The 18,322-nt window shown below is 36.7% G+C and overlaps 2 protein-coding genes across 19 annotated transcripts in view; one reads left to right on the forward strand and one right to left on the reverse strand.

Moving 5' to 3' along the window:
- The window catches only part of CEP83 (centrosomal protein 83), a 185,531-nt gene that overhangs the window by 125,562 nt on the left and 41,647 nt on the right, over window positions 1-18,322 (forward strand). For 13 of the 18 annotated variants that reach the window (XM_033221046.1, XM_033221048.1, XM_033221050.1 and 10 more), the window contains 3 exons: window positions 8,583-8,686; window positions 11,499-11,688; window positions 12,695-13,308. In XM_033221046.1, the coding sequence (XP_033076937.1) occupies window positions 8,583-8,686; window positions 11,499-11,688; window positions 12,695-12,799 (399 nt within the window). In that variant the 3' untranslated portion in view covers window positions 12,800-13,308. Of the gene's footprint in view, window positions 1-8,582; window positions 8,687-11,498; window positions 11,689-12,220; window positions 12,661-12,694; window positions 14,288-18,322 lie in introns of those variants that run through there. The other 5 variants (XM_033221053.1, XM_033221054.1, XM_033221055.1 and 2 more) reach the window with 4 other exon arrangements.
- Window positions 13,949-18,322, reverse strand: part of PLXNC1 (plexin C1) — a 161,656-nt gene continuing 157,282 nt past the window's right edge. The window contains exons 29-31 of the mRNA XM_033221042.1: window positions 17,719-17,859; window positions 17,564-17,638; window positions 13,949-16,413 (exon numbers count right to left, since the gene is read on the reverse strand). Of these exons, the coding sequence (XP_033076933.1) occupies window positions 16,309-16,413; window positions 17,564-17,638; window positions 17,719-17,859 (321 nt within the window). The 3' untranslated portion in view covers window positions 13,949-16,308. The remainder of the gene's footprint in view (window positions 16,414-17,563; window positions 17,639-17,718; window positions 17,860-18,322) is intronic.

An 18,322-nucleotide genomic window follows, 5' to 3' on the forward strand; every position in this document is an offset into this window, starting at 1 on the left:
CCAATCCAAGGAAACTAAGAATCACAATAAAATGATACAGGCACTGACATATGAAATAGCCAGTATAAAAAAGAACCTAACTGATCTGATAGAGCTGAAAAACACACTATAAGGATGTCACAATGCGATCACAAGTATTAACAGCAGGAGAGAGACCAAGCTGAATAATCTCAGAACTTGAATACTGGCTCTTTGGAATAAGATAGTCAGACAAAAATAAAAAAGAATAGAAAAGAATGAACAAAACCTCCAAGAAATATGAGATTATGTAAAAAGGCCAAATCTACAAATCATTGGCATCCCTGAAAAGGTTGGGGAGAAAGCAAACAACTTAGAAAACACATTTCAGGATACTGTCCAAGAAAACTTCCAACAGGAACTATAGAGAACAAGATTCTACACAGGAAGATAATCCCCAAGACATATAATCATCAGATTTTCCAAGATCAAAATGAAAGAATATTAAAGGTACTTGGAGAGAAAGGGCAGGTCACCTACAAAGGAAACCCCATCAGGCTAACAGCTGACCTCTCAGCAGGAACCCTTCAAGGCAGAAGAGACTGGGGACCTGTAATCAACATTCTTAAGAAAATCTTCAACCAAGAATTTCATATCTGGCCAAACCTTCCTCAGTAAAGGAGAAATAAGATGCTTTTTAGATAAGTAAATGCTGGGGGAGTTTTAGATAAGCAAATGCTTATAAAATGGAGACCCATCTTACAAAAGAGATCTTGACAGGAACACTAAATATGGAAAGATGGTTACCATGATTCTGCTGAGAGAGAGCATAAAAAAAAAAAGATAGTTACCAGCCAATACAAAAACACACTTAAGTACACAGATTAGCCACACTATAAAGCAACCACACAAACAAGCCAGCCTAATAACCAGCTAACAACACAATGACAGGATCAAATCCACACATATTAATACTGACCTTGAATATAAATGGGCCAAGTGCCCCCATTTAAAAGGCACAGAATGGTAAACTGGATGAAAAAGCAAGACCCAATGATATGCTGTCTTCAAGAAACCCGTCTCATATGTGATGACACCCATAGGCTCAAAATAAATGGATGGAGGAACATCTGCCAAGCAAATAGAAATCAGAAAAATGCCAGGGTTGCAATCCTAATTTCAGACAAAACAGATTTTAAACCAACAAAAATCAAAAAAGACAAGGGATTACATAGTGGTAAAGGGTTCAATTCAATAAGAAAACCTAACTATCCTAAATATATATGCACCCAACATAGGAGCACCCAGATTTATAAAGCAAGTTCTTAGAGACCTACAAAGAGACTTACACTCCCACAAAATAATAGCGGGAGACTTCCACATTCCACTGACAGTATTAAATCATCAAGGAAGAAAGTTAGCAAAGATATTCAGGACCTGAACTTAACATTGGACCAGATGGATCTGATAGACCTCTACAGAACTTTTCATCCAAAAACAACAGAATATACATTTTTCTCATTGCTGCATGACACATACTCTGAAATTGACCACACAATCAGACATAAAACAATCCTCAGCAAATGCAAAATAACTGAAATACCAAACACACAGCACAATAAAAGTTGAAGTCAAGACTAAAAATATAATTGCTCAAAACGATGCAATTACATGGAAGTTAACCTGCTCCTGAATGACTTTTGAGTAAATAATGAAATTAAGGCAGATATCAAGAAGTTATTTGAAACTAAGAGAACAAAGATAAAACATACCAGAATCTCTGGGACAGCTAAGGTAATGTTATGAGGGAAATATATAGCACCAAATGCCCACATCAGAGAGTTAAAAAGATCCCAAATTAACAACCTAGCAGCACAACTAAAAGAATTAGAGGACCAAGAGAAAACCAACCCAAAGCTAGCATTAGAGCTGAACAGAAGGAGATCAAAACATGAACAGCCATTCAAAAGATTAATACAGGAGTTGCATTTTTGGGAAAATTGATAGGCCACTAGATAGACTAATGAAGAAAAATGAGAAGATCCAAATAAACACAATTAGAAATGACAGAGAGGATGTTACCATTGACCCCACAGAAATACAAACAACCATCACAGACAACTATGAACACCTTTCTGCATACAAACTAACAAACAACAAACAAACTAACAAAGCTAGAAGAGATAGATAAATTTCTGGACACATACACCTTCCCAAGACAGAACCAGGAAGAAGTTGATATCCTGTACAGACCAATAATGAGTTCTGAAATTGAGGCAGTAGTAAATATCTGCCAACCAAAGAAAGCCCAGGACCAGATGGATTCACAGCCAGATTCTACCAAATATTCAAAGAAGAGCTGGTACTGTTTCTACTTAAACTATTACAAAAAATAGAGGAGCAGGAAATCCTTCCCAAATCATTCTGTGAAGCCAGCATTGTCCTGATAACAAAACCTGGCAGACACACAACAATGGAAACTTTAGGCCAATATCTTTGATGAACATTGATGCAGAAATCCTCAACAAAATACTTGCAAACCGAATCCAGTAGCACATCAAAAACCTAATCTACCATGATCATATAGGTTTTATCTCTGGGATGCAAGGTTGGTTCAACATGTGCAAATCAATAAAGGTGATTCATCACATGAACAGGACTAAAGACAAAAACCACGTTTATCTCAATAGATGTAGAAAAGGCTTTTGACAAAGTTCAATATCCCTTTATATTAAAAACTCAATAAACTAAGTATTGAAGGAATATACTACAAAATGTAAGAACCATCTGTGGCAGACCCACAGCCAACATCATACTGAATGGGCAAGTTATGGAAGCATTCTTGAAAACCAGCACAAGACAATGATACCCTCTCTCACCACTCCTATTCAACAGAGTATTAGAAGTCCTGGCCAGAGTAGTTAGGCAAGAGAAAGAAAGAAAGAGAGAGAGAGAGGAGAGAGAAGAGGGAGGAGGGAAAGAAAAAGGGCATCCAAATAGGAGGAGAGGAAGTAAAACTATTCCTGTTTGCAATCGACATGATTGTATGTTTAGAAAACACCCAGAGTCTCAATCCAAAAATCTCCTTCAGCTGATAACTTTAGCAAAGTTTCAAGATACAAAATCAATGTACAAAAATCACTAGCATTCCTGTACACCAACAGCAGCCAAGCTGAGAGCCAATCAGGAACGCAATCCCATTCACGATTGCACAAAAAGAATAAAATATTTAGGAATACAGCTAAACGGGGGTGAACAGTCTCTACAATGATGATTACAAAACACTGCTTAGACAAATCAGAGATTATACAAATAAATGGAAAAGCTTTCCATGCTCATGGATAGGAAGAATCAATATCATTAAAATGGTCATACTGCCAAAAGCAACTTATTGATTCAGTGCTATTTCTATCACACTACCAATGGCATTCTTCATAGAACTAGAAAAAATACTTTTAAAATTCATATGGAACCAAAAAAGAGTCCAAATAGCCACAGCAATATCCTGTGCCAAACAACAACAACAACAAAAATGTGGGCAGCATCATGCTACCTGACTTTATACTATAGGGCAACAATAACCAAAACAGCATGATATTGATACAAAAACAGACACATAGACCAGTGGAACAGAATAGAGTAACCAGAATTAAGGCCTCACACCTACAACCATCTGATCTTCAACAAAGCTGACAAAAACAAGCAATGGGAAAAAGGACACCCCATTCATTAAATGGTGCTGGGATAAACGGCCATATGCAGAAGATTGAAACTAGACCTGCTTACACCATATGCAAAAATCAACTCAAGAAGGATTAAAGACTTAGATGTAAAATCCAAAACTATAAAAATGCTGGAGGACAACCTAGGCAGTACCATTCAGGACATAGGAACTGGCAAAGATTTCATGGTGAAGATGCCAAAAGCGGCCGGGCGCGGTGGCTCAAGCCTGTAATCCCAGCACTTTGGGAGGCCAAGACGGGCGGATCACGAGGTCAGGAGATTGAGACCATCCTGGCTAACACGGTGAAACCCCGTCTCTACTAAAAAATACAAAAAACTAGCCAGGTGAGGTGGCGGACGCCTGTAGTCCCAGCTACTCGGGAGGCTGAGGCAGGAGAATGGCGTAAACCTGGGAGGCAGAGCTTGCAGTGAGCTGAGATCTGGTCACTGCACTCCAGCCCGGGCGACAGAGCGAGACTCTGTCTCAAAAAAAAAAAAAAAAAAAGATGCCAAAAGCAATCACAACAAAAGCAAAAGTTGATAAATGGGTTCTAATTAAGAGCTTCTGCACAGCAAAAGAAACTGTCAACAGAGTAGACAGACAACATACAGATGGGAGAAGACATTTGCAAACTATGCATCTGCATCTGACAAAGGTCTATCCAGCATCTAGAAAGAACTTAAATTTACAGGATAAAAACAACTCCAATCAAAAGTAGGCAAAGGAAATGAACAGGTCATTTTCAGAAGACATACATGTGACCAACAAGCATATGAAATAAAGCTCAATATCACTGATCATTAGAGAAATGCAAATCAAAGCCACAGTGAGATACCATCTCACACCAGTCAGAATGGCTATTAAAAAACAAAAAAATAACAGATTTTGGCAGGGTTGTGGAGAAAAGGGAATTGTTATACATTGTTGGTGGGAGTGTAAATTAGTTCAACCATTGTAGAAAGCAGTGTGGTAATTCCTCGAAGAGCTAAAAACAGAACTACCATTGGACCCAGCAATACCATTACTGTGTAAATATACCCAAAAGATTATAAATCTTTCTGCCATAAAGACACATACATGCATATGTTCATTGTAACACTATTCACAATAGCAAAGACATGAGAATCAACCTAAATGCCCATCAATGGAAGATTGGATAAAGAAAATGTATATATACACCATGGAATACTAGACAGCCATAAAAAAGAATGAGATAATGTCCTTTGCCAGGTACATGGATGGAGCAAGAGGCCATTATCCTTAGCAAACTAACACAAGAAAGGAAAACCAAATACTGCATGTTTTCATTCTCGTAAGTGGGAGCTAAATGATGAGAACACGTGGACACAAAAGGGAACAACAAACAGTGGGGCCTACTTGAGAGTGGAGCATAGGAGGAAGGAGAGGATCAGAAAAAATAACTTGGGTACTAGGCTTTGTACTTGGGTAATGAAATAATCTATTTACCTATAAAACAAACTTGCACATGAGTTTACCTATAAAACAAACCTGCACATGTACCTCTGAGCGTAAAAAAAGTTTTAAGAATAAAGAAATGGACATAAAGAGTAGAAAGGAAGTTAAAATTATCATTCACAAATGTCACTGTGCATGCATAAAAGTCAAATCTGTCAAACTGTTAATGTGTATTTTTAAAAGTTCTAGATACAAAGTCAAGTAACAAATACCAGTTATTTTTCTTTACACACACAATTAGAAGATATTTAAATGCCATTTACAATAGCATGAAAATACATAAAATACCTAGGAACAAATCCATTGAAAGATGTTTATGCCTTCTACACTGAAATACAAATACTGCTAAGAAAAATTGAAGAATGCCTAAAGGGAAAACTGTACCATGTTCATGACTTGGAAGATTCAATGTTAAGGTGTCAGTTCTTCCCAAATTTATCCATAAGTTGAATGCAGTTCTAATCAAGAGCTCAGCAGGTTTATTTGTAGAAATTAGAAAGTAGATTCTAAAATTCATCTGCAAGTACAAAGGACTAGAATAACCAAAGCAATCTTGAAGAACAATAAAGCTAGAGGACTTAAAACTACCAGGTATCAACACCAAATATAAGCTACAGTAATTCAGTGTGGTATTGGCATAAGGATAAACAGGCAAATGGAACAATAGCAGAAGTAGGTTTACATTAAAGGTACCATTGCATTTTGATAAGGAGGCTCCTTCAAATAGATAGTAGTGAGTCAATTGATTAAACTCAACCTAACCTCACAACATAGATAAAAATGAAAAAATAAAGCTTCTAGATGAAAACTTGGGAGAAAATTTTAGGGTCTTGGGATAGTAAAAGTAAGCAGGATGCAAAAAGTTCTTACTATAAAATACATGATTGATGTAATTGATTTTATTTAAATTAAAAGCTTTTTATTAAGGGATACTCTTAATAGAAAATGACACCACAGGCTGGAGAAGATCAATCTGCAATACATATGTATCTGACACACGATTCATATCTTGAATATATAAAGAACTACAAATCAGTAGGAATCAGGTTACTCAAAAGTTTTAATGGACAAAAAACTAGGATGGACACTTCACAAAGAAGGGATATCCAGATGACTAACATGCATAAGAAAAGGTGCTCAGTACCTTTAGCTATCAGGAAAATGTAAATTAAAACTACGATGAGATACTGTATTTCACCAAAACAGGATGCAAAAACTAAAAGACTGACCATACCAAGTATTGGCAAAAATGTGGAACAGCTAGAACTCAACATATTCCTGGTGAAAATGTAATTGGTAGAACTGCTTTAGAAAACTGGCAGTATCTATTAAAGCTAAAACATGTATACACTATGACACACTCATAGGTGTATACTCAAGAGAATGAGGTACTTACATCTGCCAAAAACTTGTTTAGGAATGTTCATAAAATATGATATCCCCAGACTGGAAACAATTTAAATTTTCATGAACAGGAAAATGGATAAAATGTGGTATATTTGTACAGTGGATGACAGCATTACAATGAAAAAGAAGTGCTGTGACAATACAACACCCATGGCTTAGTCATATAAAATGCTGAGAAAAAAGTCCAGATACAAAAGAGCATAAATTTATTATTTCTTTCATATGAATGGGTGGATGGATAGACAGATGGACTCCTTAACTACCTATAAATTCATAAATAAATACTTATGGTGATAAAGGCTAGAAGAGTGGTTCTTTTGCCAGGGTAGACAGGAGCATAAGGAAGCTTCTGGGATGTTGGAGGATGTGGGACAATCAAAGCATGAGAAAGAATGCTCATGCAGAGTTATTTGTAATAGTCCCAACTGGAAATAATGCAAATAACCCTTGATGGTATACTGAGTGAATATACTAGACTATGCAGTAATCATAAGTGGAATAGAATATGTGGGAATTAATGAAGTATATCTGTAAGTAACAAATCTCACAATGTTGAGTGAAATAAAGCCATTAATAAAAGAGTACATACTATGATTGTATGTATATGAGGTTCAAAAATAGGCAAAAGTAAACTATACTTTTGGAAGTAAATTAGTTGGTTACCTTTTCAGAGGATGACAGGCCTAGTGATTGGAAGGGGGAAAGGAAGGGGCCCTTCTGGCATGGCAGTACTCTTGACCTACAAGGGAATCATGTCAGCATTTGTTTTGTGGTTTTTCATTGAGCTTTACATTTATATTCTATTCATTTCTCTATAAGATTATACTTCAGTTAAAAAAGAATTCAAAAACAAATACCTAAACGGTTTGTAGTGACTAAATGAGTTTTAACATCATAGGTGTTTTTCTATTAAAAAACAAAAGACCTGTGTATAAAAACTGAAAAAAAAAAAAAAAAACTACTTTTTTCCATATACTCCTTTTGCATTTTACCTGGGCTTTTCCATATTATTTAATCAAACCATACAATATTTGCTTAGAAATTTTTTCCTTTATATATTGTAAAGTTTAAATTTTTTCCTTTTAAGATTTAGAAAGGCAACTTTAAAACAGATGCATCCATATCTATCTTAGCTTTCTGATCCTTCAGTTTATTAATTTTGTAGTAATTTATAAATTACAAACATGCTTGTAATTTTTTTTTTCTTTTCTTTTCTTGAAACGGAGTCTTGCTCTTTTGCCAGGCTGGAGTGCAGTGGCGCAATGTCGGCTCACTGCAACCTCCGCCTTCCAGGTTCCAGTGATTGTCCTGCCTCAGCCTCCCGAGTAGTTGGAACTACAGGCGCCCGCCACCACGCCCAGCTAATTTTTGTATTTTTAGTAGAGATGGGTTTTACCATGTTGGTCAGGATAGTCTCGATCTCTTGACCTCGTGATCTATCTGCCTCGGCCTCCCAAAGTGCTGGAATTACAGGCATGAGCCACTGCGCTCGGCCCCGCCCCCCACCTTTTATTTTTATTTTTTTAAGATGGGTTCTTGAGTGGCACAATCAGCTAACTGTAGCCTTGAACTCCTAGGCTTAATCCATCCTCCTGCCTCAGCCTCCCAAAGCACTGGGATTACAGGCATGAGCCACTGTTCCTGGCTTAGTTCTCTTAAACACACGCTATCTTCTGGGACAATGGAGAGCTCATTATTTCTTACCAGATGTAAAGGCAGACTTGGTAGTAAAATTTGACTCCTTCCCTTTGTAGATTTTTTTATTTGCAGCAATTATTGATACCAATTTTTTTTGTTTGGCATTCATAATTGTCACATTGAGAATATTAGATAGATCTGTGGTTTATTATCTTTGCAATTTTCAGAAAGAGCCATGTCTACTAATCTTTGTTTCTAGTATTCACTGAAAACATTCATATCTAAATACAGTTTTTGGTGAGTAAAATATTTTCTATATAGTTTTGTTCAAATAAGAGATTATATATTAACATACTTGTTCATATTTCTCTTTTTCTAGAGAAAATCTCTCCATGAAAACAAATTGAAAAGACTACAACAGAAAGTAGAAGTCTTGGAGGCAAAGAAAGAAGAATTAGAAACAGAAAATCAGGTGTTAAATAGGTAATGTGTTTGTATGTGTATCTACCCCATGTGGTTATTTTGAGGTCACAGAACTTTGTCTCTAAGTATAACGTACCTTCTTTTCTTTTAAAATATACATTTAAAAGAGTTCTAAAACAACTTGATAACTCCTAATGTACTATCCTTTTTTTTTTATCCCCTAACTGTGTTCCTTTAAACCAAAAGGTCTCTATCACATGCCAGGACAGAAAGTGTCACTGGCTTTGGTAGCAAGGAGTGGTGTTAGTTCTTGCTGCTGAGACAAGACAGTTGTAGCTATTGCATAGTTCTGAAAATTGTGGCTACAACTTTGAATCAAAGGTCAGTTTTGGTTTCCTGGTGTGGAGATATTATTGAGCTTTTGTAGTCACATTCAAGCACATCTGATAATCAGGATCATCAGCATTTTTAAAGCAGAGATTTGTCATATTAAGTTATTGGTAATGGCATTATATGACACATTTGATTCAAGTTAAGAAAAATCTTTTTAATGGTGAATTAGTGGTAGCCTTCAGCACCTTAGCTATTCAAGTATTAGGTTTTTCTGTAGTGGAAACTGCCTATAACACTGTGCACTGGTGTTCTTGGGTGCAATTATTACCAGAAGGTGAACAATTGTTTTTTAAAGAACATTCTAGAAGTTTCTAGGCTGTAGAATTAATGCTAGCCTTACAATACTCTGTTCCAAAGTAGGAAGCCACCTTTAGTTTATTAATTTGGTAGTAATTTGTAAATTACAAACACGCTTGTAATTTTGAATTTTGTTTCAATTCCTTTTCTTTTTTTTTTAATATGGGGTCTTGGTCTGTTGTCCAGGGTGGAGTGCAGTGGCACAATCATAGCTAACTGTAGCCTCGAACCCCTAGGCTTAATCCATTCTCCTGCCTCAGCCTCCCAAAGCACTGGGATTACAAGCATGAGCCACCATTCCTGGCTCAGTCCTTCTAAAACAGAATTCAACTTACTTTCTCTTCCATAAACATGAATATTGAAACGTTAGCAATTCAAGATTGGCCAGCTGTGGTGCAGATCATCTAGAATTTTGAGTGATTTTGAAATTATATTTGATTACTGGTGTGATTAATGGTTATTGAAAGTCATGTCCAAAAAGATGATGATCTGTGAAGGCCTGAAAAGTTAGCCTTTTTCTCCTTGTTGTTTTTCCTAAAGTTGTGTAGCTTCACCTTTATGATTACCTTTTATAATAGGAAAAACACTAGTTTTTTTCCTATTATAAAACCAGTGTTTTGCCTGTTCTCACACAGTCAACACAACATTTCTGACACCAGATGTTTGGGGTTTTTTCCTATACATGGAGTAATCAGTTCTCCAGTGGACAAGAGCTAGGTGTCCTATAATTCAGGTCTGATACTGTCTACCTGGATTTAGCATCAGATCCCACAGGTAGAGGGCTCAGTCCCACAAGACTGCTCCCCACTTCAGAATGCAGCCATAAGCCCCAGGTTGTAACTGGTGCTTCTGACTGACTGGCTAAAAATGGCTGTAAATTGGGGTTCCCATGATCTGCTCATCATGTTCAATTAATTTGCTACAGCAGATTACAGAACTCAGGGAAACTTACGTTAACCAGCTTATTAGAAAGGGTATTACAAAAGATACAGATGAGCAGCCAGATGAAAGAGATACATAGGAAAAGGTATGAGGAAGGGGGCGTGGAGTTTCCATGCCCTCTCTGGGCCTGCCTGCCTCCAGACACCTCCACATGTTCAGCAATCCAGAAGCTCTCTGACCCCAGCCTTTTGGATTTTTATGGAGGCTTCATTACATAGACATGATTGATTACATCATTGGCCATTGGTGATCAACTCAACCTTTAGCCCTTTACCTTCCCAGATGTCATGCGGTGGTGGGTGGGGTTGGAGAGTGGGGCTGAAAGTTCCAACCCTCTAATCATACCTCAGTCTTGCTGGTGACCTGCCCGATCATCCTGAAGCTATTCAGGGGCCCTCAGCCACCAGTTATCTTTATATACAAAAGATACTCTTATCAATGCAGAGTTTCCCAGAGTTTTAGGAGCTATGTGCCAGGAACCAAGGGCAAAGACCAAATATATATTTCTTACTATAATATCACACTGACATTTTAAAAATTAGATTAAACTATGTGAAAATCTCTATATTTGACCATATTTCACCTATTAAAAATGGCAATTTTGTAAGCTTCAATCTAGCATTTTCTTTACACTTGACCCTTGACAACATGGGCTTGAACTGCATGGATCTACTTATATGCAGATTTTTTTTTCAAGCAAACATGGATAGAAAATATAGTATTCACAGGATGTGAAACCCTCCAGTTCGGAGAACCAACTTTTCCATTATGCAGGTTTCTGCAGGGCTGACTGCAGGACTTGTATGCATAGGCTTTGATATATGAGGGATGTCCTGGAACTAATCCCATGTGTATACTGAGGGATGAACTGTATTTTTATTTGATTCTTTCTGTAAGATAAGGCACTCCTTTTGGTTTAGAGTCTCCCTTTAGTTTCAGGATTCATGAATGGGAGTGAGTGGGAGGATAGGAGTGAGTACCAAAGTATCAAAAGATTTTAGATCTTTAGCAAATATAACTTTATAATGAGTTGATAGTCTGCAATGCTAATGATTGCTAATGAGTAAGATGTTATGTCATGTTTCTGTTTATCTTTCTAGGTAAACAGATTTTTTATCTATATATTATATATAGATCTCATAATTTAGAAATCCTCTTCCAGTTTAAAATTATATTCTGTGAATCATACTGTGCTTCAGTAGGGTATAACCGTATTAAATAAACATTTTTTCTTTTTAAGACAAAATGTTCCTTTTGAAGACTATACAAGGCTTCAAAAAAGACTAAAAGATATACAGAGAAGACATAATGAATTTCGAAGTCTAATTTTGGTCCCTAACATGCCTCCAACGGCATCTATCAATCCTGTTAGCTTTCAGTCATCAGCCATGGTTCCAAGCATGGAACTACCATTTCCTCCTCATATGCAGGTATGAGCATTTATTTTTTTTTTTAGAAAAAAAGTCATACATTTTTGTAGGTTTTTAATGTTTAAATATGGTGATAAAACTCAAATTATCACTTTGGTCAGTGCTCAAAATTCACCACAAAAATGGCATAAACATTTAACACTAGTTTTAACTTTTTCCCTTTCATTTAGCCTAGAAATTTGCTGAATTCAGTTTGAATCATGATCCTTTAGTGATGGTGCTGGGAGTGAAATCTCTTACTGGACAAGAGGAAAGTTGATTGAGTCTTTGAGTAACCTGGAGTTTGTAGCTTATTCATAATGTTAATACTAATTACTACTGAGAATTTACTAACGCAGTGAACTGTGCATGTTCCGTGCAATGTCTAATACTAACGAAAAATGCTTTGAGGGCAGATATTACTATTCCTAATTCATAGGTAAGGGAACTGATTTAGACTGAAGTGACTTGCATAAGATCATAGCTAATAAGTGACAAAGTTTCAAACCTAAACCTGTTGAATCCAAAACCTGGGCTCTTTCTATTGTATCAGGCCCCTGAGGTATTGAAGGAATCAGATTTGATTCGTTTTCAGAAGATGGAGTATTAATAAGTAATTATGTTTTATAATGTAAGCACAGAAGATTTTAATCACTGAATTGAATCTAAGGCCAAGTGCTTTATTATATAATAACTGCTGTTAAACACCAGTGTTGTTGGAGAGTTGCCATGTAAGTATACCTGGGCCCTGCATTAGTATTTTCTAATTCACTCCCTGGTGAATTTTACACTTAGAGAAGAACAGACTATGGGTTTTGCTTAAGGCTAGAGCCTGAGGTAGGAGAGAAGCAAAATTAGATGGTAGTTTAGCCCACGCTACTGTTTTTAGACTGCTACGGTGGTCAGCATTTCCTTGCCAGATATAGGCATATATAAAAGAGGCAGTCCAAGGCTGCTGCCTAACAGTTACTTTTCTACTAGTTTTTTAATAGTTTCTTTTGCTATGCTTTCTCTACATCATTTTAAGGAGGAACAACATCAAAAGGAACTCTCCCTACTTCGCAAAAGACTAGAAGAACTGGAAACAACACAAAGAAAACAATTAGAGGAACTTGGATCTTCTGGAGAATGATGTTCTTGGAGAACAGGCAGATCAAAAGAGGTGAAGTTGGTGACTCAGTAAAACTTGATGTTTTAACCTGTGGCATTTAGATACTTTTTACTGTTTGCCAAAACACTTGAATGTGCCTTAAGAAAAGGTACCTGCTACTACATGCTGTATTGTATGACTGTCAGGATTTTAGGATTATACAAGTGAAGCATTACAAGAGAAAGTCTCAGAGATATTTAGAATATTTGACAATGGTTTGAGAATGAAAGGAACTAGAGTCAAGTTTTAAAATTTTTACTTTGTTGAAATTTTTTTTGGCATTTTGAGTGAAATGTAACTATCATTAATTCCCTCTTCATCTTTGGGATACTTGGCAATAACAGGGTCCGTACACATCTTCTGGTTTACTATATAAAAAGATGACAGTTTAAAAGTCAGCATAAAGAAGGTAAAGGTATCTATATTCAAAAGGCTACCTTTTCTAAAAGCTGTGTACACATAATTTATTAAAGAACTTAATATTTTTTTAATCTATATTGTCTTGTGTTTAATTTTACATAAACCATATAGCATATATTTAGCAATATGACAGTCTACTGACTTTGGCTTTGTTAGAATAGAGAATAAGTGCAAATAATTAAATCCTATGACTGTATTAACAAGGAGGCCATTGATTATAAAACTTGAACTCGGGCCCTTTATAAACATTGTTGGTATTTAACTTTACTTCCCATTACTGTAGCTCTAACCAGATAATTATGTGTTTTGTGTCCCTAAGTATGCTCTCATTTTTTTTTACACCCATTGGAAGCCTTTTTAATGTGACATCTTTTAGAGGAATTCTGCTGGAATAATTTCATGTTAATGAGGCTAAAGCTCAAGTCTCCCAAATTAAGTGGAATGTTCATTATCCCAAGGTGTTCATATTCAAAAGTCCAGGTTGATAGTGGAGGCCAGGATTGTAATTAATTGAGCAGTCCTTAGCACCATTTAGCAAGAAACTAGGTTTACTTACTACATAATATAGCTGCTTATTCACAGCATATACAGTGACACCTTGTCTCTGAAAAATAATTTCCATGGAGCCACTTAGCATAAAAAACCTATTATAACTAGAAAATTGAAAAAAAAAAGACAGTCCACAGTTACATCAAAATGTTTATTTTTTTTGGGTATAGACATTAAAACATTCATCTCCAAGAACAGCTTCAATCAGGTATACAAGAAATAGACTTTAAATCCTAATACAGAAAAGGTAACAGAATTTTTTAAATGCTGCTGTAGACACTAGTGTTAGAAAAAAAAGTTTATAAATGAACTGTTTTGCACCAAAAAAATATGCAAAGAAACTTGAAAATAGAAATTGTTTGCCATTTGTTGCTCTGGTTGCTGTTTAATATAGACCCAGTGACTGATTGTCTTCAGCACACATCTAATTTGGCCATTTACTGCATTTGGCTAATGTGATCCAAAATGTGATCTAGATAGTGCTTTTCACTGGAGGATTGAGATTGACAAACACGCTACATACATTAGTGAATCTTCATACCACCTCAGTGAGGTAGCTTAGAAATATTATACAGAAATTGAGGCACAAAGAGGTAAGTGACTTGCCCAAAGTTCCCAACAGCACAGTCCCCAGAAGAGGAGGTAACTCTCCACACAGGACTCATGTGTCAGAAAGCTGGACAGGGACACCCTCATGTAGCATTCAGTAAATACTTAGATAAAGCTGTAGCTGATCCTTTGCGTTTTCAGTACCCTAAAGTAGGGGAAGTCTTTTGGGCAACTCTCCTACCCTTGGCTCTCAACTCTCCTACTGTTGTTCTCTTATGAACTCCTTTGCCTCTTTGAAGACTGTAGCAGCCTTAGATGGGGACCAGACCTCTCACCTTTATTCTGATCTATAACCTATTTGGTAGTTTTGTTTGTTTGAGGTGTGTCCGTTGGACAGACAATGGTCAAAAGCAACAGGATTGGGAAGGTGCCTATCAGGGTAGTAACTGCTTATTTTCTCTGCTCAGTTTGTTGAGATGTCACCTCTCTCATGCTTTTCCAGATAATTCAGGAGCAAAAAGGAATTGCCTTTAAGACAAATTCATATTTAAATCCTAATGCTCCATACAGTGTTGGTAAATGATTTCAAGGAATATGTGATCAATGTTATTTATTTGACTTGAAAAAATTTCTTTCCTAGATGGGGGATTTGGAGCACCAAGGGTAAAAGGTGCCTGCCACAAGAAAAGAGTTGCCAATTATGCTATTTACTTCTTCTGGTTTAATAGAAGGAAAACACAGTGGTATTAAAACTGGTCATGAGCAGCAAAAATTCAGGAATAAAAAATCAGCACTAAAAAGACTACAGTATAACTGGATAGAGAATTCTTTAAAAAGAAAGGCATGAATAAAATGGGTATTTTAAATTCTTTCTCCTGCGAGGAATACTTTCAAAAAGTACATAGTAAGACTAAGATACCAAGTTGTATACTAATACTTTTCAGGCCTTGGGCCTCAAATATATATATTTATATATAATACTCCAGTGTGAACAGCAATTCGATGAAATGTAAAATGTATCTTTTTTTTTTTTTTAAATCACACACAAGTATTCATAACCACAGGGTTCACCAGAAATCTAAAGCAAGGAGACACTCATATAGAAATGGAGTTACTCTTCCACAGATCGTTCTGATCAAAGGTTTTGAAACAGAAATGAATTAATGATTTTTTTGTAAATATTCAACATGTCCACTAGCAAATACATTTAGTACAAAAAAATAGATGTAAAAAAAAGGAACATACATTAAGACAGAGTATCTGGTTAAAATGCTGTTCATTTAAATAAAGCCCACTCTCCTTACTTTAGAGCTCCTTGGTGAAATGGAGGTGAGTTTGATGGAGTGCAGTTGATGACCACTGAAAAACACGAGCCCTTTCAACAATGTTGCAACACTGTTAGTTTTTGGTTTAAACACACACACACACTCACAAATGCTAAGTGTACACTACCAAATTCTGCGGTCGGCTTTTCCAAGAACTACTGGGGAAAGTTTCAATGCTGCAAATCCTCGAGGTTGCCCTAACACCCCCACCTTGTTTCCAAATGACTCATTTCACATTTTGTTTTGAGCACTGGCAGTATCCCTTTACAATGCAGAGGTACAGTGTAGCACAAGTGCTACATAGCTGTAGTTTTCAAACAAAACCACTTATATCATTGTGCTTAAGTGGAGACTGTAGTTACAATACTGACATTCGCTTACTGGCCCTGTATTCTCTGTAAACAAGGAGACTGTTTGCAACAACCACTTCAACTCTATTTACAGAAGGGTTCCCACAGTAGACACACAGGCACAATGGTTGGTATGCTTTTTAAAAGCTGTGCATGTGCCTTGGTCTCTTAAAAAGACAGTGCTCAAAGTGGAACCTATGTGCAAACAAGAAATTAACGACACAGAGTAGCTCAAGCAGCCATTTTGCTCCCAAGTCGTCTGAAGAACTTTGCCAGATTAAGCCAGGCCCCAGAGTGCTTACATCCACTTGCATTTCTTCTTTTCATCAAATAAGACTTTTACATGCAAGAGTTGTTTCTGAGCTTCTTCCAGCCCTCGTTCTCTTTCTAGTTTATTTAGAATCTGTTGACAATTAGAACAGTTATTTTAGATATTGTGGTTTTAGCATTACAATTCTGTTTTTTGCATACCTGATGCTATGAGTGGTAAAATCTGTATGAAACAGATGCCAACGTTTTCTTCCATCATTTACATACTCACTTTGCAAGTTGTTTTGCTAAGTCCTTATCACAGGATCAACAATACCTTGGCTTAAAATAGAAGCTCGCAAGAAATACCAACTATTTGCTTACAAATATGGGGCCAGGCTTCCAAGGCCCTGCTTTATGCATAATGTCACAGCCATTCCAAGCACAGCAAGCATTCCTGGGCAGCCAACATGCAGGCAAGTATTTCTCCTTAAATGCAGCAGGCAAGGACATCCTGGTCAGAGACAGATCCTTCCCTTCCCTCCCATCTGGGCAGTGTAGTCCCTCCTCTTCCCCTCCCTTCCCCAGTGCTTCCCTTCTCTCCCCTGACCCCTGGAACGAGGGATGCTTATCATGTTTAAGAACTCATTGCCTCTACCCTACCTTAGAGCTTCACTTCATCTTCAAGTAGCAAATGGAATTGGTGAGCTATTCTCACCATTGACATGGATAGCCTGTCCCAGCATGACTGATTGGGGGGGAATCAGGGAAGGGGGAGTTAACATTTGTTTGGAAACAAAGCATCTGATGAATGTGTCTGTGTGAATTTCCAAAGAAAAAAACCCAGATTAAGGAGAATTAATCATAAAGGAGAATGGTTTATTGAAATAGTTGCTTAAGTTAGAAATATGTCATAATTTCATATAACGATTGAATACAGAATCTAGGCGATTTAACAAGCTTAGCTTTCATTTTTAGCAAATTACAATCAAGCATAAGCTGACCCCATTTAATAGGGCCACTACTTACTCATCAAAGTTAACTTGAGTCAGTGTGACTGTAGGCCCCATGAACTCAAATGTACATTCAGGCTGGTCCAAATGTGGGCAGCATGATAAAACTGTAAGAGGAGCAGCCATGTGCAGGGTCTGGCTCAGTGCCAGGATCCCCCATCTCACACAGGCTTCCTGGCTTCCCTTTCTGGCCTTTTGGGATGCCAGAGCTGTTCTGAAACTGATAGAATGCTATAACCACATCCTTGTGCCTAATTCATAGGTTAAAAACAATGTTATTTAAAATCTTACCTCATCAAAATATTTTACGATGTATTTGTAAATTTCTGTCAAGGCCACTTCTTCATTAAATTCATTTTCGTGTTTCTAAAAGAAAGACTTGTTGAGGGATTCTGAAATGACTTAAAGTAACCAAATATAAGCTTATTTCTGCTTTCTAATGATACCTTAGATTCCTGAGTTAAAAATTCTTCCATTTCTGAGGATGACAATGGAGGCAAATCCCTGATTGCTTTGTAATAAGATTTTACTTCTTCTTTGTAGGTTGGGATATCCTTGGCATAGAGAAGCTTATTAGTTGGTGCTTCCTGGGGGGGGAAAAAAAAAAGCAACCATCACCAAAAGAGTAAAAAAAAAAAAACGTGGGGGAGGAATTTATAATACACCAATGTAGCTGAACCCCCACCACCAGTTTTACCTCTTGCTAGAAGGCTTCATGCAGTAGGCCTTAAATGTTGTTGACTGAATGACTGACTGCTATCTAGATAGTTCTGGTGAGTCACTGTTATTTTCAGGCAGATTAAATGCTAATATATTCTGCCTTCCTCTCATAAAAGAACTAAAATTATTATTTTTGCATGATTTTGAGTTAATGTAACAATGGAACTTATTTCAATCATAGTTCATTACTAATGGTTGTAAAAAGCCTGAATTAAAACATTTGCTCTCATCCTCTCCCACCAGTGAATTTGGCATTTATAAAAGACTTGATTGTAGGTCTGATTGAGCCCTTTATATAACCATGAAAACTGGTAAGTATTTGGCAGTGGC

The sequence above is a fragment of the Trachypithecus francoisi genome, unplaced genomic scaffold (genome assembly GCF_009764315.1).
Source record: "Trachypithecus francoisi isolate TF-2019V2 unplaced genomic scaffold, Tfra_2.0 Lachesis_group11, whole genome shotgun sequence".
Taxonomy (NCBI): Eukaryota; Metazoa; Chordata; class Mammalia; order Primates; family Cercopithecidae; genus Trachypithecus; species Trachypithecus francoisi.